The sequence below is a fragment of the Lepidochelys kempii genome, chromosome 3 (genome assembly GCF_965140265.1).
Source record: "Lepidochelys kempii isolate rLepKem1 chromosome 3, rLepKem1.hap2, whole genome shotgun sequence".
NCBI lineage: Eukaryota > Metazoa > Chordata > Testudines > Cheloniidae > Lepidochelys > Lepidochelys kempii.
The window spans coordinates 29,619,948-29,642,630 of NC_133258.1; the positions used below are offsets into that span (position 1 = coordinate 29,619,948).

At 42.7% G+C, this 22,683-nt stretch overlaps 1 protein-coding gene across 1 annotated transcript; it reads right to left on the bottom strand.

Moving 5' to 3' along the window:
* Window positions 1–4,172: 4,172 nt before the first annotated feature.
* On the bottom strand, window positions 4,173–5,965 carry KCNF1 (potassium voltage-gated channel modifier subfamily F member 1). The gene has a single exon (XM_073335108.1). The coding sequence runs from the start codon at window positions 5,909–5,911 to the stop codon at window positions 4,448–4,450; it is 1,464 nt and encodes a 487-aa protein (XP_073191209.1). The 5' UTR covers window positions 5,912–5,965; the 3' UTR covers window positions 4,173–4,447.
* Between the last annotated feature and the right edge of the window lie 16,718 nt (window positions 5,966–22,683).

Here is a 22,683-nt window from a genome sequence, read left to right on the forward strand (position 1 = left end):
TATACTGATCTGTCTGTATATATTTTTATTCTCCTTTTGAGGATAACATAGATAAAACAGACGTTTAAGTGCATATTATTAAAAATATAAAAAAGTATGTGTGCCCACAAGATGTATAGGGCAGCCCACCTCAGCCCTCCCACCAGGAAGAGGCTGGCACTGCCCTGGCCCCAACTCATCTTTGGGGGGGATTACCAGTTCACTTCACTTACCTGTGACTCTGGAGGTAGCAGGGCGAGAAGGGGGAAGAAATGGCTGGAATCTTCAAGAGGGCCCCTACCAGATCTTCTGTGGGTATTAGAGAGATTGAGGGTGCTTGTGTGGGGGTTTCTTCATAAGAGGTTTGCTGGGGAGGCTCCTTTCCCTAATCTCTAATTTTATTCAGGTGAGAGGACTGAATTTTCGTGGCCATGCATCCCCACTTCTGCTCCCTAATCGGCATCTGTGCTGTGGAGATGACATTGCTGAGACATCAAGGGATGTGTAATGCATCTGCTGATATTATCCCTGTAAGCCTAAATTCTATGGCAATTGGCCTAGGTGGATTCACTGGGCAGGGGCAGCCCTGTGCAGCTGCATAATAGCCAGTGCCCAATCCTCTTCCCATTGAAGTCAGTAGCCAAATTCCCGTTGACCTTTATGGGAGAGGGATTGGGCCTTAAACCTGAATTACGTGACTGCCACTATAGCAGTTACTTCCATCTTGGAACAGAGAACAGCCACCATGGCTGGAAAGGTCATGGACCTTCCATAGACCAGCAGCCTCAGAATTTCGGCTGGATTGAGCTGTTATGGCAAGATTATGCCCAGGTTTTGTTTGGCCAAGCAGAGGAGGAAGGGACCCTGCCCTGCTCAGCCAAGTAAGAGCTATACACTTTGTCAGTTTGGACCTGATACTGAGAGCAGCTTCTGCTCTCTGAATATTCCCTCCGGCAGGCTGGAGGAGGGGGGATAGAGGTGGGAAGCTGGCACAGCTTTGGCTTTACCCCGCGCCCCCCTCTCGCTGGTGAGAGTCTCTAGTCAGGCCTGATGGGAGAAATAACTGGAACCTTTGAAAGGCTACAGTAACTAACTTCTCCTCTAAAGCAGCGGGTCTCAAACATTAGCAACCTGAGGACCCCATTTTGATTTTAAAAATTTTGGGGATTCCCAAGTCCCCCTCGCTCAGTCCCAGGCCCCAACCCCACTCCATCCCTTCTGCTAAGGCCCCACCCCACCTCTTCCCGCTCCTCCCGCTCTCTCCATTCCCCCTCCCTCCATTGCTCGCTCTCCCCCACCCTCACTCACTTTGACTAGGCTGGGCCAGGGGGTTGCGATGCAGGAGGGTGTGGGGGGTGCAGGCTGTGGGAGGGAGTTTGAGTGCAGGAGGGGGTGCGGGCTCTGGGAGGGAGTTTGGGTGCGGAAGGGTGCGGGGTGCAGGCTCTGGGAGGGAGTTTGGGTGCGGGAGGGGGTTTGGGGTTGGGGCAGGTGGTGAGGGGTGTGGGAGGGGGTGAGGGGTGGCACTTACCCTGGGCACTGCCCCTGCAGCTCCCATTGGCTGCAGTTCCTGGCCAATGGGAGAAGTGGAGTCAGCGCTTGGGGCAGGGGCAATATGCAGAGACCCCCTGCCTCTCCGCGCCCCCAGGGACGGCAGGAATGTGCTGGCCACTTCCGGGAGCGTTGTGGGGCCAGGGCAGGCAGGGACCCTGCCTTAGCCCTGCTGCATAGCTGGACTTTTAGCACCTAAAATCTCCTGGTTTGGCTTGAGTAGCCTCCTGGAGATAGAGGGAGGGGGAGAAGTTAATCAGCAGGGCCCACGGACCCCTGGAGTTCCCTCGAGGATCCACAGACTCCAGTTTGAGGAACGCTGCTCTAGAGCAAGAGAGGGGGAGAGTGATGCTTCACAGCTGTGTGTCTGGGCCACAATGCTGCCCGAGACACGCTCTGCCATGGTGTAGCTTACGTACCACCCTGTGTTCAGGACCATGCCTAATTGAAGAAATAAATTAATAAGATTACTCTTAATAAAATAATAAGTTACTCCTTTATTTAATATCCTGTTAAGTCAATCGTATACCATAGCAGCAAGTGGTTAATGCTAATGAACAACACTAACAATATTATTTAGCATTTTTATGTTTTCCATTTTCATAGAGCTTTGCAAACATTAATTCATCCCAATGCCTCCCTGTGAGGTAATGAAAAAATATTAATATGCCCATTTATAGATGAGGAATTAAAGAAAATATTAGTGGATATTGCTTCACATCCTGTTCACGCTTCTGTGATTGTAAAACAAAATGAGCTTGCAGATTAGACTGAAATTGCTGAGCATTGGACCATAATAATGAGGAGTTTAGATAACAAGACAGGGACGAATTAGGGTCTTATCAGACCCTCCACTTCCACAGGTGAAAAGTGTGGGGATCCAATAGATCCAGCCCTAGAGAGTTTGTGGAAGTGCCACCCAGGAGGCGTTGTTTTTCCTTCCTCTCGTAATCTCTACAAGGAATCTGTGGAGCTTGGGATCTGTAAATGGGGATGGTGGGATGGAGCTAGGATGGACTAGGGTTGAGGCTGGGGACTGGGAAACAACTGCAGATGTGACATAGTCTCCCACACCAACCCTGCAAAGAGCCTGTGTGCAGATGGCCATATACCTCCATGCAGTCTCCAACATCAACATCGATCACGGGAAATGTGTTTACAAGGTGGAAGAATTCCAAGGAATTTGGGACTGGATTGCTCAAAAGGAGTTAGGCTCCTAACTCCTATTTAATTTCAGTGGAAATTAGGAGCCTACCTTCTTTTGAGCAATCAGCCCTCATTGAGTTCCCCTGGCCCTGTGTAGGAGTAATCTACCTAAAAGTAGGAGCTATCTTGTGCGTTCATATTGCAATTGGGAATGCATGCAATGTAATGAAAATAAACAACATAGGCTGCAATAGGGAGGCCCAGAAGTGGGGTTTTTGTTTTTAATGATTTAGACTCACACTCTTAATATTAATTAAATATCTGGGGGCAGATTCTCTACTCCATTACACCAGTTTTATGGTGATGTAAATATTGCTTTTAATGGAATTGCACCAATATAAAACTGGTGTAACTGAGTGGAAAATCAGACCCATGGATTTCAGACCTTACTCCACCAAAATTCATTCTGATTTCAGAAGAAGTGTTGCTTGCACAAGGATTGCAGGATTGGGCCCACAGCTTAGTGTCTATGTTGATTTAATAAATTAACCTGTTACATGCTTAATTAACCATAATAAAACCAAATAGCTATTACAAACATGAAAGGTGTTTAATTTTATTTAAGAAAATAAAGCAATGCTTTGTTCAATCAAATGAACAATTCATCATCATAAATGTTATAAAGATTTTAATTTTTATTGCTAGTTTCTTTATATTTATTTTCCAGTGATTTGAAATCTTTGTTTCCGATGTAACTTAGCTCCCTGTGTCAACCTGGCTTGGTTTTATACTGAATAAAAAGAAATTACATTTATAAGTTTTTTAAGTGACTGAGTTAAAATAACCTGAAGGTCACTACAATTGTAAAAGCAAATGTTTCTGTTGTAATTAAGTAAAGACTATTTGTTTTACTTGCTTTAAAAACCCTATCACAGAACACTGATTCTGCTCCATACCTCTGTCAAAAGAGATCTTTGTGGAATATTAAAATAGATTTTTCACAGAAAGAGGGACTGACACTATTATCCAAAATGTCACCCATAATTGTACTTTATAGAATGTAGAAGCCATCTTTTGACTGGCTCACACAACTACAGTGTGTGATCATATTTTTAGTTAGCACTCGGATAAAAATACCGCTTGTTACTTGTTACATTTTACTGGACACCTTAATACTTTAGGAGTGACAGCAAGGGTATCTGAAACAATTTTTATTGTGGGGGTGCAGAGAGCCATTGAACCAAACTGTAAACCCTGTATATGATGGAAATCGCTTCAAGCTAGGGGGTGCTCCATAACCTCAGCACCCCTAGTTGCAACACCTATGAGTGACAGTTTGATTTAATTTTTTTTAAATGATTTCCTAACTATAAAAACCCCAAACAAAGCCTGAAGCACAAGTTCTCTGTGGTATTGTTATTCTTTATTATTACACATACAGAATTTTGATTTTTATAAAGGGTAACATCCAAGTAATTGTACATATTATTGATCAAGAAGCTGTTTTCAATCTCTGAAATGGTTACAAATTGATTTTGTCAGGATGTATTAATTATAATCAGCCACATCTCAATTGCATCCTAATATTATATGTCAGGTAATAAAAACAAAGTCTTACCAACCTCTGATGAAGCTGCAATGGGGGTTAATTTGTATGCATGTTTGGAAAGGAAAGGCAGTGCTCACTCTCAACACTGACAGGTCCCTTTAATCTTTTCTGTAGAAGATTGTCAATTTGTCCCATTCTATAGCTGAACAGTGACAGTCACTTAGTTTATTTGCAGCTTTGAAGCCTGGTCCTGTAATGTTTCTCATCTGATAGGAGATGAATGAAGGTGTCACTGTGGGAAACCTTTAGCTGTCTGCTCCATGAAGGAGGCTCCTTGCCTTCCCCCATAAGATCCTCTAGTTCATTCTTGGAGCCTCCAACTTTCCCCTCACCTGAGTATAGCTCCATCAGCTCCAGTTCATGCTTGGCAGCTGTTTCTAAAACTCTCTGCTTGTTATAGTATCTGACAAAGTTGTTTATGATGGGGTGGATGGGAAGTGCTATAGCTATCACCCCACAAAGGAAACTGGTGGCAGCATTCAGTTTCCCCAGTGTTGTCTTAGGATATATGTCCCCATATCCAACTGTGGTCATGGTTATAATTGCCCACCAAAATGACTGAGGGATGCTTTTAAATAAGGTTTCAGGGTGACTTTGCTCCATGGTATAACCAAGGGCAGAAAACACAAAGATTCCAACAGCCAAGTACATAAGAAGCAGTCCTAGCTCCTTAAAGCTTCTTTTAAGAGCATAGGTTAAAGTCTGTAGCCCTGTGGAGTGGCGTGCGAGTTTGAAAATTCTAGCAATCCTCATGATCCGAAGTGCTTGAACAGCCTGTTGAACATTGGTTAACTCCATCATTCCGGCACCCAAGTGGGTCAAAAGCAAGCTGACGTAGAAGGGAAGTATTGCAAAAACATCAATGATGTTCATGAAAGAAATCACAAAGTGCAGTTTATTAGGAGAAGAAATAAGTCTAAGCACATACTCCAAGGTAAACCAGCCTATACACGCTGTCTCAATGTTGTCCAGTGTTGGGTGTTCCACATGATTTCCCTCAGAGTCTATTATCTGGAGTTCTGGGATGGTCCCCATGCACATTACTACAGATGAGATCAAAATAAATAGGAAGGACAACACTGCGATTACTCTAGCTGGATAGGATGATTCTGGTTTCTCCATTAATTTCCAAATATATTTCTGGCATCTCTTCCAGTGATTTTCAGAGGCATCCATTCCCAAATCATCCAGAATCAATTGCACCCTTCGGGCTATTTCTTCCAGTTCCTCCTTTTTTTCGCTCAGATGAGTTTTGCAGCAGTCATCCAAGAATTTCAAGTCTACTTTCCAAAATTCCATTTCATTCTTGAAACATATAGGGCATATTCCTTTCTTCATGTGAATTTCTCCAAAGTAATATATATCAATAATGCATTTGAAAGCATCTGGATCTCTGTCAAAATAAAATTCTCTTTTCCCAGGATCATAGTCGTCACAAAGAGAGAAAATAGTATCATATCCCCCTGATAAACAGTTGATCAACTGTGCTAATCTTGTTGCTGGATATTGGTTCAGATTTTCTCCATATAGCACCTGCCTCACCCCACCAACATTGACTATAATCTCTATATCTTCATTTTTTTCTGATCCATTACTGTCCACATCTGGAAATCTAGATTCACCTTCCATTTTAATGTTATTGATTTTTTTATATATATCAATTCTTAGTTTTCTTCCAAATCTTTGCTGTTTGTAGATTCTTTGTGAAAACAAATCAGAACCAGGTAATGTATACTACAAAACTTACTGAGATGATTTTGAGTAATGCTAGTAAAGATTACAGAAATAAACCTGCAGTCAGTAAAACCTTGCAAGGTATGCAACAAGCTGCAGTGAAAAGACAAGTCATCAGGCTGTTGTGCTTAGAAGCAGGGATGTTAGAAAGAAATCAACTCCTCCAGCAGATATGAAAGAGAAGAAACCACTGAACAAAACTCACCCTCTACTTCAGTGCTTGAGATTCTTTTCAGGGTCCATTCTTTCTCTTCCTCTGAAGTGATATTTATTCACAGGCTGGCAGTCCCATCATTTCAAAAAATCCCTTGTTCTGATTAATGAAAAGTGAAATAATTGATAATTCGGAAAGACAGACAATCAGCAGGATGATCCCACAGAAAGCTGGTGCAGTTTTTGCCTTCCGCTCCAAGGTCTCAAGGAAAGCTGCTATGTTTACTTTTACTTTAAGGTCTGGAGTTTATGTGTTGACTCCTTCACACAGTGACAGGAAGTGTGCAGAGGAGAAACTTGTGCTTGTTTTTCTTTTGCTGTTTCTAAACACAATAGGAATTCCAGGCTGGCGTCAGGTTCCTTCCAAACTATACCCTCTTCTGGTGAAACACAGCAAAGCACAATCTGTACAGAAAAGCAATTTAACTGTTTTGGTGTATGTCAAGCTATAATGCAATTTTCTTTATAACCGATGCATTTTGAATACTTTAAAAATATCAGTGTTTAAAATGAATTGCAAAACATAATCATATATAATGCAATTAAGAGCTGCAATACAGCTCTAGAGAAGACAAATCAGGCTCATTTTCTTCAGCTCATAAGGAGTAGCAAAAATATCTTTTGCATTTTTAAATAAATACACCATACAGGGTCCTACATTCTTCTCTCAGATACACTGCTGCAAGTCCAGAATAATTCCATCTCTGGAAACTGAGTCACTGTAGATTTTTACAAGTGTAACTAAGAGCAGAACATGGATCATAAAATTCATGCTTTTTGTAGAACTTTTATATCAAAGATATATACATTTGCCCTGAGGTTGAGACAGAAGTGAGAGGCAGACTTGGTGAAAGTCTCTGGGTAAGGATAAAAGGGGTAAAAATCAAAAGTGATGTCATGGTAGGAAGAAGAGGTGGGTGAGGCTTTTTTTACACTAACCAAATCATTGAAAACACTGGACTTGGTGATGTTGAGGGAACCTCAACTACCCAGACATCTGCTGGAAAAATAACACAGCAGGGCACAGATTATTCAGCAAGTTCTTGGAATGCACTGGAGACAACTTTTTATTACAAAAAGAAAGTGACTAGAGGAGAGGCTATTCTAGATTTGATTCTGATAAACATGGAGGAATTGGTTGAGAATTTGAAGGTGGAAGGCAGCTTGGGTGAAAGTGATCATGAAATGACAGAGTTCATGATTCTAAGGAAGTATAGGAGGGCAAACAGCAGAATAAAGATGGTGGACTTCAAGAATGCCAGACCCCTGTGAAAGTAAGAGGGATGGGTACAGGTGGCCCAGCCAGGAGGTATGAACTCTCCCTAAGGGTCCTCAATCTGGTTTAACCTCTTCCTCCCCACTGTTCAAAGATAGAGTTAAATAGGCTTCATTAGGAGCCTTTTGTTATGGTAAAGTGTCAAATGAGAGCTGAAATCACTTGTGGTGGGGCAGTGTTTCTGCCTAGCCTGCAAAGAACTGAAAATTACTGAGAGACTGATGTGCAGAGGTCACAGCAGAGAGGCAGGTGGCAGCAGAAGGTGACTGACAGTCGGCTGGCGAATGAGCAGCTGGCCAGACAGTGAGGAACTGCAGCTGGGGGGATGGGTAGTGGAGAGAAACTGCGGCTGGCGGGGCGGCCAGATGACAAGGAACAGCGGCTGGTGCAGTGGCCAGTCAGAACAAGTGCTCAGATGGCAAAGCAAGCAAGGTGCCTTTTTCCTCAGGTGGGAGGTGAACTCACAGAGATGCACCTCTGTACCTTGGGTCCTCACTGACCATGGACAACCACTGTGAGTGAGGTATGGTGAGGGAGCAGAGAGGAGCACAGAAAAGGAAATTTTGGTTGTAGAACTCAAGAACATGAGATGGAAGGCACTGCCCCACGCATGCTGGGGTGGATGTCCTGCTTAAAGTTTTATGATTATGAATCCTGCTTATGGCACTTTCCCTAATTAATGTCAGGTGACTTCCCTCTTTTCATTAAAAGTTTCTTTTCTACACTCAGACTCTGTGCTTGCGAGTGGGGACGTATTGCATCTCAGAGGCACCCAGGGTGGTATGTAATTTTCCCAGGTTACTGGGTCGAGGCTTGAGCCAGTTCTGTGTTGTATTGTTGAAAAGGGACCCCTAGATATTGAACCCGGCCCTGGTTGCTGCTGACCCCACCTGGCAGAAGGGTTACAGGAGCAAGAAGACAACCAAGGACAGAGAGGCCTATTACTAAATGGGGAGTGAAAGACAAGAACAGAAAATGCAGCTATGGCCGAAGTGTTAAATGCCTTCTTTCTTTCAGTTTTTATCAAAAAAGTTAGCAGTGATTGGACAACTAACATAGTGAACATCAGTGTAAATCAGGTAGGCTCTGAGGCTAAAATAGGAAAAGAACAAGTTAAGAATTACTTAGACAAGTTAGATGGCTTCATGTTGGCAGGGCCAGATGAAATACATCGTGGAATTCTTAAGGAACTGGCTGAGGAGATATCTGAGCCATTAGTGATTATTTTTGAGAACTCATGGAGGATGGCAGACTGGCCTGGAAAAGGGAAAATATTGCACCTATCTATAAAAAGGGGAGAAAGGGCAATGCAGGGAATTACAAACCAGTCAGCTTAATTTCAATATCTGGAAAGATAATGGAGCAAATAGTCAAACAATCAATTTGTAAGCTCCTATAAGATAATAAGGTGACAAGTAACAGTCAGCATGGATTTGTCAAGAGCAAATCATGTCAAACCAATCTAATATCCTTCTTTGACAGGACTGGGGGAAGCAGTAGAAGTGATATATCTCTACGTTAGTAAGGCTTTTGATAGTGTCTCTCATCACCTTCTCATGAGCAAACTAGAAAAATATAGGCTAGACACACCTGCTATAAGATAGGTGGATAACTGTACTCAGAGAGTAGTTATTAATGGTTCACAATCAAGCTGGAAGGGCATATTGAGTGGGGACCTGCAGGGATCTGTCCTGGATCCAATTCTATTCAGTATCTTCATAAATGATTTGGCTAATGGCATAGAGAGTACACATATTAAGTTTGTGGACAATACCAAGCTGTGGGAGGTTGCAAGCGCTCTGGAGGACAGGTTTAGAATTCAAAATGAAAGAAATAGGGTGAAATTGGATAAGTTTGCTTAATGTCTAACCTAAATCTCCCTTGCTGAAATTTAAGCCATTACTTCTTGTCCTGTCCTCAGTGGTTAAGGAGAACAATTTATCACCCTCCTTTTTATAACAACCTTTTGAAGACTGTTATCATGGCCCCTGTTGTATGCAGTGTTATTGTAGCTGTGTTGGTCCCAGGATACTAGAGAGACAAAGTGGATAAGGTAATATCTTTTATTAGACCGATGTTTTCTAGATCTTTAATCTGTTTTATTGCTCTCGTCTGGACTTTCTCCAATTTGTCCACATCTTTCCCATAGTGTGGTGCCCAGAACTGGACACAATACTCCAGTTGAGGCCTTATCAGTGCTGAGCAGAGTGGCAGAATTACTTCTCATGTCTTGTTTACAGCACTCCTGCTAATACATTCCAGAATGATGTTTGGGTTTTTTTGCAATAGCATTACACTGGTGACTCTCATTTAGCGTGTGATCCACTGTAACCCCTGGATTATTTTCTGCAATAGCACTGGAACAAATTACCCAGGGAGGTTGTGTAATCTCCATCATTGGAAGTTTTTAAGAACATGTTAGAAAAACACTTATCAGGGATGGTGTAGATGATACTTAGTCCTGCCTCTTATTACCTGGTATCAGGTTAGCAGCTGCTATGTGTATGAGGGTATCACCTAGCGCAAATGCACTGTAATATGTAATTTCTCTCTCTTATTGTGTTTGCACTGTCCTTAGACTTGCAAGCTCCTTAGGGCAGGGATGATACTTTGAAGGCCTGGGAAGGATCTATAGGTGCTGCAGTACACAGAATAATGAATAAAAGACCTGCTAAATTGTTTCACTGGATCAGAGCCTCATTGCTTAATAAAATGAATTGTGCAGCCAGATTTATGTATAGTAAATGTAAAGATACAGACTACAATGGCAGTAAAATGGTTTATGGAACAAATGTCCTTCAGCTCCCACAACGAAAAGCTGAGACCTGAGAAATTAAATTTAAAAGGGAATGCAGGCTGCCTACAAATAAAACAATATGTTTGGTTCACAACCCTGATGTCTTTGCTCAAAAACACAGTGATTACTAATTCATTACAGCAACCCCTTCGCCTTTCTTTAGGTAGCAATAGCAAATCTAGCTATGGTCCACTATGGTTAAGGCAGGAAGTAGCAGCTTCCTTTGGCACCCTTGTCTCCAACACAGCTTGTTCTTTTTTCTTTTAATTTTATGGATCACAAACAAAATAGTCACACAGGTTTACCACATATGCTCAATTTGGAAGGGAAAATCTATTAATTTGAAAGGATAAATCCAAAAGGTCAGCACGCTTCTTCGAGGGGAGAGAGAGGGAGGGAGTTGAAGTACTTTTGAAGTACCTAATCAGTTTATACAACAAATTTGTTTAAACTTGATTCATAACATTCCTTGTGCATTATTCTCCCACGTCTTACACTCGTATAGTTATTTACAGCTTGCCAAATGAGTGTAAAATGATAATATTCTGATCTGGTGATGTTTTACACCAACTTTCATAGAATCATAGAATATCAGGGTTGGAAGGGACTTCAGGAGGTCATCTAGTCCAACCCCCTGCTCAAAGCAGGACCAATCCCCAACTAAATCATCCCAGCCAGGGCTTTGTCAAGCCTGACCTTAAAAATATCTAAGGAAGGAAATTCCACCACCTCCTTAGGTAACACATTCCAGTGTTTCACCACCTCCTAGTGAAAAAGTTTTTCCTAATATCCAACCTAAACCTCCCCCACTGCAACTTGAGACCATTACTCCTTGTTCTGTCATCTGCTACCACTGAGAACAGTTTAGATCCATCCTCTTTGGAACCCCCTTTCAGGTAGTTGAAAGCAGCTGTCAAATCCCTCCTCACTCTTCTCTTCTTCAGACTAAACAATCTCAGTTCCCTCAGCCTCTCCTCATAAGTCATGTGTTCCAGTCCCCTAATCATTTTTGTTGCCCTCCGCTGACACTTTCCAATTTTTCCACATCCTTCTTGTAGTGTGGGGCCCAAAACTGCACAGAAGGAAATGACACCAGAAGATGTCAGACAGTGGAACACTGAGTCCCTTACTCTTATAGACTTATACAGGTGGACTTCCTAGATAAATATATTTTACCAGATGTAGTATAGAACAGTATTATAAGAGATCAGTGAATAACTTGCAGCAAATAATTTATTCCACTAATTTCAATTCTTTTCCCAACCATTAGATGAAGACTGCTTATCTCTCCACTGCAATACTTTTGGTGAATTATCCTTGCTCTGTAGCTTATTCATAAGTAGTTTGTGGCATTTATTAGGTATACAGAATTCAATCTCTGTTGGCTTGACTTGGTTGGACACACAAGTCATGTCATGCCGTGTTTCTGTTCTCAAATGGTGGCGTGTTGGGCATGGAATTGGTACAGGAAAAAAAAGAAATGGAGAATGGTCCTTCCCCAGTTATATGTTATTAGTTCAATAAACAATGTATAGATTTCAGCACACAGTTGTATTAAATAGTTTTATCATTTAGTATTTGTGAAGTATGTCCAAAATGGCCCTAGCTTGCACTTCTACTGTAAACTGATTCTTGCACCTCATTGTCTATGAGAAAAGAAAGCAACTATTGAATACCCAGTCTAGTGGGAAAAGATACTGTACAGCATTTTTTAATAAGCAAGGCTTTCTTCAGATTCATGGAAGAGAAAATATCCATGGTAAATGAATAAGATATGATGGATATCTGAAGAAAAATCAAACAAATACCAAATCCATCTTCATATTTCTGCTTTCCTCCTGTGTCTCCAATACATTGCAGATTTCTCCTGAATAATTCCTCACTTCAAACACGTCCTTCTAAACTTCTTTTGTATTTTCAGTGCCCAGGCACAATAACTTTTCTGTTGGATTTGCTGCCCACATGTGTATGCAATGCCATTCATTTTCCCCACAGATATTTTCTATTAGTCATTTTAGCCTAATTTCAGTTTCAGGAGTTGCATTATTTATTCCTACTCAATTTATTTAATATAGGTACTCCTCTCTTGAGGTCTTTTCATTTATTCCTTACTAGAAGTTTTATGATAACTTGCCGTAGGTTTTAATGGGCCTGTTTCACATTTGCCATTAATGAGCCTATTTGGCTATATAATTAAATCTGTCTTAGATGACCACTCAAAGCAACAAAAATACATGCTTGCAGACATGGTCTCCACCCCAAAAGCTAACAATCCAATGCAAACATATGCATAACACGTTAGACACAAATCAGATGTGTGGCACTGTAAGTTGGAGATGATGTAAGAATCTAGAAATGGTAGGGTTTTGCTTTTTTTAAAATGCTATGTAGGAGCAGCGGGTGTTGAGGAAGTAGTTGAAGGAGTCTGCTTAATGTTCTCCAATGCCTACATCAGAAGGGTTTTATATCCCCCTTTGGATTATATGTATTTCACATAAACAACTATGTTAAAAGAATATTGTTAAGGTTGCAGTGTCAAGCCATTCTGATGTTAAGAAATGTTAGATTTAATGGTGCCTGTGCACTGAATGAGGCAGAGGGGCTTCGAAAAAAATACTATGTGATGGTATAATTAAAGACTGTATCACAGCTTGTGTCTCCCACTGATAAGGTAGGACTGATGGATAGTGATGTAATCTAGAATTGTTTGGTGTTATGATTTCCTAAAATGTTTGTGCAGTTTTATTTTAACTGCTGCCATTTGTACTCTTTCAATGGAACTGTGAGATAACACGAAAGGTGCTTTATGAAATAAAATTAGTCTTTTGACACTCATTCTCTTATAGCTACATTGATCAAAACCCTTCTATTTTATTATTTGTATCCTTGCAAAGTATAGGATTTTAGTTCTTTGTGTTGCCTTAATAAACTATGGGGAGGGACAATTTTGAGAACTCCTGTGATAGAGGATGACAACCTACTGTTGCTATGTGGTTGAGCACTAAAGGGGCTTGAGAGACATACTTTCCCAGTGGGTTTCACAGGTATTTGCTGACAGCAGAGGAATAGTGAGTCTCAGGAATCTTGGGATCCATCCCAGGCTCTGGAGGGGAATGTACTGTAGAGAGCACAGACTCTTCTGTCCCATCCCCTCCAAACTGTCCCATTCCTGTCTCTTCCCCACCCCAGCTCCTTATGCCAGTCCCAGTCTCCTTGTCAACCCTGTCCCAGTCATCACTCCTCAAGAGTTTCCTCCCCATCTCCTTACCCAGCCAGTCCTACTCTCCTCCTCCAGACTTGCTGTCCAAGTTCCAGTCTCACATACACATCCTGTGGGGATGGTGCATGCACAGTCCTGCCTCAGACAGGTGGTTTGAGGGGTTGGAGCATGATCAGTTGCTTTGTGGGCATGGCACATGTACAGCCTGGTCATCCCTAGGAGCTGTGGGAAGCTTGAGCATGCTCAGTGAGGATGGAATCTTCAATTTTAGCAGCTAAAATCTCCAAAGCCTCTACTGAGCATATATTTTTCAACATCTTAAAACCTGACCAGATTTGGATGGATTTTCACTGGGGTGGAAATAAGCACATCTCAGACACAAATGCCACTCCCCTGCCAAATGTCAAGTCTTTGCTACGACAAGCTGCTAGAGCTTTTCAAATTTTTTACCATGGGCAAACAATGTATTTTTCTCTAGCCGTGTTCTCAGACTGTCTAAACCATTTTGGCTGAAATTTTCCAGAGGAATACAGCCTGAGGTAGGCACCCAGCACAGAAAATTTCAGTGCAAATGGTTAAAATTTAGCATAGTTGTAAGCAACTGAAAACAGGATCTTATTGTGGGAAGTGTCAGGCAGCATTAGTAATAAGCAGAGCTACCAGCTCCTGCTATAATATTACACACCTACTGTACACGTACATTCATTTGTGTGTGTGAATATACACACAAAGTTGCTTTATAAGTTTATACTGTAGCGAGGAGGTGTGGCCTCCCACAGAGAGTGACAGGGAGGGATCACAAAATGCCCTCTGGTGGGCAGAATCAGGAGAGCCATGTCTATCCTGCCAGAAGCAGAAGGGCGGGACAGGAAGCGGAACTACAAAAAGCGGGCCCTGCAGCTCAGTTGAGCTGGAGCCGCCAAGGAAGACAGATGCATTCCACATGCTTCTGGAACCCGCAGAGGAACCCTGCCATGCTGAGGACTAGCCAGATCTCTCCAGGCTGCTGGCTGACTGAAACACTGAGGAGTTGCTGAGGCTGCTGTCTGAGGAGTGGCCAGAGCTCCCTGAGAAGACAGAGGACCCCCATGTTATAGAGGTACCAAACCCTGGGGATGTAGGAAGTAGCCCAGGGGAACTAGATGACTGTTTGGATAAGTGCGGGCCATGATTCTAGGTCAGCGTGTTGTATGCGGATCCCTGCTGACTCAGTGGTGGACCACTCTGCCACTGTTAGGGCCCTGTGCTGTGGTGGAGTCCGGTGGGCCTGTGTCCCCCTGACCCTTTCCACCCTACCCCTGGGGTAGTAGCCTCCCCATATTAGTCCAGGAGGCCTGTGTTGGTCTACTGTCTGCTGAGCAAGGATGCTAGACTCTGCTGATGCTCACCCTTACCAGAGCCCCCATACTCTGCTGGTGCTCACTTTACCTGAGCCTGTAGACTTTGTTGGTGCTCACCCTTACCTGGGACTCATAGACGGCCTAGCCATTCCACCTTGATTGCAGGCCAGAGCCTACCGTTTGCTGCCCTGCCCTGACCAAGGGCCCAGGGATCATAGATTGCTGTAGTGCTCTGCCTGGCTGGAGGACTAGATGCAGCTAATTCCCCCCTTTTTAGTTCACCTGTATAGGTACGTGACAGCACAGAAGCGTGGCCTCCCTCAGAGAGTGACAGGGAGGGACGGCCATGCTCCATTTTGAGAGATTGCTGGTTCCAGTGGTATTTCTCATTTTTGAGTATGGGAAATATCTCTCATACTAATATAGTCTCACAAAATGGAAAAAACTTCTGAAGTGTGACTACTGTGTATATTTCACTATACACTTCAAACTGTCATTTTTAATAGGAAAATGCTAGTACCAGATCCCCAGCTGTTGTAAATTAGCATAATCTTATTGACTTTATTGGAGCTCTGATGAGGCTCTAGCCCTATAAGTATTGTGGTTAAATAAGAACTTACAGTCAAGAAGTACACTCTAGTAGCTAGAGTAGTGTACTTGGTGACAAAACTCTTGGATTCTACTCTTGACTTGCTGTCTGACATTGGGCAAGTCACTTATTTATCTTCTCACCCCAGGCTTAAAATTCACTTTACATTCAATTTACACTTTATTCATGTGAACAAAACATGTTCTCGAATAGCAACCAATAAAGAGGTAAAAACAGGTCAAATCAAAACCCAGTCTTCATTGCAGAAGACCCCTTCTTTAATTAAAAACCCAATCTTTAATTTGGCAGACCTACCCAAAGAGCTAAATTCTGATTTTAGAGACATTACTGAGCAAGGGGTGATGTACAAGCTGCACCAACCCATGAATAGCCATGGCAGACTCCTGGCATATGGGTTTTTACATCATTTGACTAGCTCTAAAACCAACCTATGCATATCAAGTAATTTGTCTAGACATTGGGGAAATCAAAACTTCAATCCATTCTGTGTTATAGTATAATCGGTTCTGCTCAGTTAAGTTTTCATTTTATTTTACTAAATTTAATGACTCATTACAATGTGCTGTTTAAATAAACATTATATTGACATTTTTCATACTAATTTGCTTTGCTCACAGTAGAGTCATAAGTCTGTGTCAGTAATACCATATGTACAATAAAGACTCGTATGTGTTGTGATGGTGTCTTCAAAGAACAGATTATAGAATACATGGTATCCTATTCATTCAAACAGGACTAAGAAAATTAAGGGAAATTCTATGATGAATGGAATACATTGTTGCTAAGACTCTTATTTATTACTATTCTATGCCATTTTCAATTATTCTGTCAGAATGAGAAATGGGAACTTTGTCAATGTTTTCAAGCTTCATCACAAATGCTGGTGATGACAAAGGTTAATTTAAGATGGGTTACAAATTCACCATTCGTTTGCAGCATTGTAGGAGACTTCAAAACTGGGGTTCTGCCTGTTCTGGAATGGATATTAACGATCACATGGCCCTTTAAGGGAGAGGGTGTACCCAATGTTCTGACCCAATTTTTCCTTTATTCAGTCTGTTGTGTGCTTGTCAGCTGCCCTACAAGGCAACACAAAAAACATTGCCTCTAGAGAAGCAACTAACTTGAAACTGGATCCTGATATCCAAAAATATATGCTCTAATTCAACTAGAAGTTATTGGGGTTTATAATGTTCATTTATATCAAATAATTCAGTCCACTGGAGGAATGACTGGGGGAAATTCTATGGGCCTTCCTTACGCAGGAGGTCAGACTAGTTGATCACAGTGCTCCCTTCTGGCCTTGAAATCGATGAAGTATCAAACCAAGCCAGGCTAAATACTGCTATCGTCTATTAAAAATAGCTCAAAACTCAATTTTTTTGCAACAACTGTTTCCAGTTTTAATTCAATTTACAGTAAGTAAAACTGTCAGACTGTCAGGATTAGTCAATTTTTGTGGGTGCTTTGTAGGTGAAGGGTCATGTTTTCAAAAGCAGTCAGCAGTGGCTCAACATGTGAATTTTGTCATTTTAATTTTAATTTAATTTAAATACATTTTAATTTAAAAGTGACAACAGAATTAAATATATTAAATATGAACATCATAAATATTCTAAGTAAGTAAACATTATGATTCTCCTCTCACACTAGTTTTAGATCAGTGTAGCTAACGGCAGAGTTATGCCCTACATGTTTTACAGTTTATATAGACTTAGAAAGTCTTGGCACATGGCAGGCTAGGTAGTACAATGCTCAACAGTTTCATAGTCCATTTGAGATTTCTGTTAATGAGCCACCCAGAATTTGTGGCAATATCACATCAAACATTTGCTGGTTGTTCACCATTAATCTCTTGAATTCATTTTTTTGCTTAACAGAAAAAAAATGTGATAATTAGTTCGAACTACAGCTGGTTGGAAAATGAAATTTCTGTTCTGTTATGACTTTTTTTGAAAAATTCTTTAAATTCCAAATCAGAATGACAAGCCAGCATTTCCCACAAAAAGACCATTCTGAAAAAATTTCAGTTGAGGACCATCAAAGTGTTTCATTTTGATAAGATAAAAACATTTCATTTAATATGTCAAAACTTTATAATTACTCTATAAAATATTAAATAATACTGAATATACTGTAATTAATATATATAAAAATCAAAACAAAATTGAATGACAAAGTCAAACCAAAACATTTTATCTCATTGAAATTAAACCTTTTAACGTTATTGAAATGATTGTTTCACTTTTTACCATTGAAAATGTTATTGAAATTAACACATTCTCACAAAACATTTTGATTTTGACAAACTCGATTTTCCAACAGAAATCTGTTTGGTTGAAAATTGTTCAACCAACTTTAATTCTAACCCTTACAAGACTCTTAATAGCTCCCTGCCAGGCTTTTCATCAGAAATTTGAAATGACAGATTAGGTTTGAAAGAGTTAATGATGCCTTCTCTACACACAGCTCATGGCCAGGGGAAAAAATCTACAGCAAGCCAAACAGCAACCAAAATCCATTTCTCACAAAATTTGTTATGATCTAGTCCATTTGTTTTCTTGGTAAAAACTGACCTTTTCCTTATTATGCCTGAATCTTCATCATTTGTTCTCCATATGGGCATATTTCTAAACAAAAGAACATCTTTATTAAAACCTTAAACCCCAGGGATGTAATGAAAGTGCATTCTGCTTTAATCAAAATATAGCAAAAACAATCTAGTTTCCATGCATAGACTCAGAACTTGAAAGTCTGTAATTCAGTGATGAAAATAATGTATTTTGTCTATTTTGTACATGTAACCCTGAGAAAATTGATTGGTTTTTCTGACCAAACCAAACTTCTAAGCAGAGTTCTAATATTCATATTATAGAGTCAAAACATGCAAATGATAAAATGCTAAGCCTGGCACATGGAGATTCACTGAGGCACCTCATTCACTGGGAGTCTATTTTAAGGTCTGTGGGGCATGAATTTACTGTTTGTGAGAGTTTCTGGATTTGAAAGCCTGGAAACTGAAGTCCTCTATATAAACCACAGGTCAGGTTAAGCACTGGCACCTGAAGCATCTTCTCTAGTAGTGAGTGTGTCATCCAGTCTCTATGAGTATTCAATCCTTGAGCTCTGCGGATATCAATCCCCAAAAAACTCTCTTCTGACCGAGAGCTGATTTAATAATGGGACAAGCATTTTGGGGGGAAAAGTCTGTGAAAATGTTGACCCTGATTTTTATTTTTTGACAAAATTCAATATTTTGACAAAGCAAAAAAAGAGACATTTTCTGTCTAGCTCTTCTTTTAATGTTTAAGGTATGGTATTAGTTGCTGCTCTGAGAACACAGGCATGGAAGCATTTTGTTCTTCAATTGAGATGTGTCTGATTAGTAAAAATCATGTTGAAATTAGTCTTTAGGAATAATGTATCACATTAATTGATGATAGTAAGCAGATTTCAACCACAGCAAAAACTTCCAAATCAACAACATTTTAATAAATCAATTACACATTTTACAGATTATAACAGCAAAGCTTAACCATATGCAGGTGAAGCAGGCAACGTGAAGCTAATTCATCTCTATTGCAAGAATGCCTCAAGTAACTGAGTGGCATTTTTATACCAGTTTACTGTAAACTCACTATAAAAACTGTTTCTCAACAAAATGTATACACTAAAAGAATTGCATAAAGGCTTTGATGGATTTAGTCCCTTTTCTGATCCAAAATTGCTTGTAAACTGATCCTGGTGTTCTTCAAATATATTCATTATCTTTATTATTATTATTTATTTGTATTATAATAGTGTCCAGAGGCCCCAACCTCTACTGAGGCTCCATTTCCCTGATTGGATAATTGAAATTTTGGAAATAGGGAAAGTAACGAACAACAAATGGCAAATACTGAATAACAATCAACAAATACAGATGGTTTGTACACCAGTGCCCTTATGCACATGCCAGTATCGATATTGTCTGAAGAATAGTCTTTTCCCCATGCATGTGAACAAAATCCTGTTTGATTGCATGTCTCTGTGCAGTCAATAAATGGGGGAATGACCATGACTGCACCATTACTTATCAGGGATCCAAATGAATGTGCCCGTTCACCTGTTTCGAGGTAGCTGCCGAGCTCTCCTGTGTTCTTCCTGTTTCCTCTCTTCATTTCCTGCTCTCTTCCCATCTCTCATTTTCTTATTCTTGCCACTTTTGCCCCCTTACTATTAATGGAATTATTTATAGGAAAATAGCAACGAGAGGCTCCAGCTGAGATTGAGGCCTGATTGTGTTAGGCATTATACATACACACTGGAATATATTAAAGCAGAGGCACAATAGGCCTGTGCCTAACACCCCAGCTCCTGGGAGCAGCCCCTTAGCAGAGTTGCTCCGGCATCAGCACAGCAGGAGGAGTCGTCCCAGAGCTGGGCCATCACTTTTTTCCTTCCTTAAGGGTGAGCAACAGACGGGAGAAGGCAGAGAGGAGCAAGTGGCAAGCAGGGAGGTCTTGGAGGGCGAGGCAGAGTAGGGTCAAGAAAAGACAGAGTGGCAGTAGGACCTGGAGGGGGAGAGGCCAAGCGGGGGCGGGGTCTCAGGCAGAGCCACTATCCGGGTGCTGGTGCCTCCCCACACTCCTAGGGAGCTTCCAGTGCTCCCCAAATGAAAGAGTCACACACTGCCTATGCTAATAGTTTCTTTGAGAGGGTAACAAGCCTTGTGGATTGGGGGAAGCAGGAGATGTGGTATATCTTGACATTAGTAAGGCTTTGACACTGTCTCACATGACCTTCTCATAAACAAACTAAGGAAATACAACCTAGATCAGGGGTCTCAAACAAATGGGACGCATCCCATGGGGTTCTTTCGTGCGGCCCGCCAAGCTCCCCGTGCCCCCAGCCCCGCGCACCCCTCTGCCTACTCCGTGGCGCTGCGAGCCCCGTGCCGCTCCCTGAAGCAGCCGGAACCATGCCTCTGCAGCCCGGGGCACGATGGGGGCCAGAGGTCTCTGTGCATTACTCTCGCTTCAAGGCACCGCCCCCCGCAGCTCCCATTAGCTGGGAATGGGGAACCACGGCCAATGGGAGCTTCGGGGGAGGTACCTGGAGGAGCAGCAAGAGCAGCACATGGAGCCGTGTGCCCCCACCCCACCCCCAGGTACGTGGCTCCGGCTGCTTCCTGGAGTGGAGCAGGGCAGCGCGGGGTCAGGGGCCAGGGCAGGCAGGCGGTGAGCCTGCCCTGGCCCAAGTGCGTGCCACTGCCACCCCGGAGCTGTTCTAGGTAAGTGGTGCCGGGCCGGAGCCCGCACCCTGAACCCCTCCTGCACCCCAACTCCCTGCCCCCTGCCACACCCCACACCCCTCCTGCACCCCAACCCCCTGCCCAGAGCCCCCTGCCACACCCTGCACTCCGACCCCCTCCTAAACCCCACACCCCAACACTGTGCCCTGGGTCCCCTGCCACACCCTGCACCCCAACCCCCTGCCACATCCCTCACCCCTCCTGCACCCCACACCCAAACTCCCTGCCCTGAGCCCCCTGCCATACTCTGCACACCTCCTGCACGCCCTGGGGGCAAGGTTGGGGTGGGGACTTCGGGGAAGGGGTTGGAATGAGGGCAGGGAAAGGGTGGGAAGAGGTGGGGCAGGGGCAGGGCCTCATGGAAGGGGTGGAGTGGGGGTTGGGCCGGGGCAGCAAGGGTAGGGTGTCAGTGATGTAGCCCTCGGGCCAATGCACTAGTCCTCATGTGGCCCTCGTGGTCATTTGAGTTTGAGACCCCTGACCTAGACGGAACTACTATAAGGTGGGTGCATAATTGGTTGGAAAACCATTGCCAGTTATCAGTGGCTCACAATCAAGCTGGAAGGGCATATGGAGTGGGGTCCTGCAGGGATCCATTCTGAGTCCAGTTCTGTTCAATATCTTTATCAATTATTTAGATAATGGCATAGAGACTACACTTATAAAATTTGTGGAAGATACCAAGCTGGGAGTGCCTTAGAGGATAGGATTAAAATTCAAAATAATCTTTACAAACTGGAGAAATGGTCTGAAGCAGTGGTAGGAAACATGCGGCCTGTGGGCTGCACGCGGCCCATCAGGGTAATCTGATTGCGGGCTGCGAGACATTTTGCTGACATTGACTGTCCGTAGGCATGGCTCCCCGCAGCTCCTAGTGGCCATGGTTCGCCGTTCCCAGCCAATGGGCGCTATGGGAAGCAGTGGCCAGCACATCCCTGCAGCCCACTGCCTCCTGCAGCTCCCATTGGCCGGGAACAGCGAACTGCGGCCACTGGGAGCTGCGGGGGGCTGTGCCTGCAGACAGTCAATGTCAGCAAAATATCTCATGGCCCACAATTGGATTACCCTGATGGGCTACGTGCAGCCCACAGACCACAGGTTGCTCACGCTGGTCTGAAGTAAATAGGAGAGAATAACATGGGAGAATAACATGAGGGGGAAAGGAGTCCAGGAGAGCTGGCTGTATTTTAAAGAATCCTTATTGAGGTTACAGGGACAAACCATCCTGATATGTAGAAAGAATAGTAAATATGGCAGACGACCAGCTTGGCTTAACAGTGAAATCCTTGCTGCTCTTAAATACAAAAAAGAAGCTTACAAGAAGTGGAAGATGGGACAAATGACCAGGGATGAGTATAAAAATATTTCTCGGGCATGCAGGAGTGAAATCAGGAAGTCCAAATCACACCTGGAGTTGCAGCTAGCAAGAGATATTAAGAGTAACAAGAAGGGTTTCTTCAGGTATGTTCGCAACAAGAAGAAAGTCAAGGAAAGTGTGAGCCCCTTACTGAACGAGGGAGGCAACCTAGTGACAGAGGATGTGGAAAAAGCTAATGTACTCAATGCTTTTTTTGCCTCTGTCTTCATGAACAAGGTCAGCTCCCAGACTACTGCACTGGGCAGCACAGCATGGGGAGAAGGTGACTAACCCTTTGTGGAGAAAGAAGTGGTTCGGGACTATTTAGAAAAGCTGGATGTGCATAAGTCCATGGGGCCGGATGCGTTGCATCTGAGAGTGCTAAAGGAGTTGGTGGATGTGATTGCAGAGCCATTGGCCATTATCTTTGAAAACGCATGGCGATTGGGGGAGGTCCCAGCTGACTGGAAAAAGGCTAATGTAGTGTCCATCTTTAAAAAAGGGAAGAAGGAGGATCCTGGGAACTACAGGCCAGTCAGCCTCACCTCAGTCCCTGGAAAA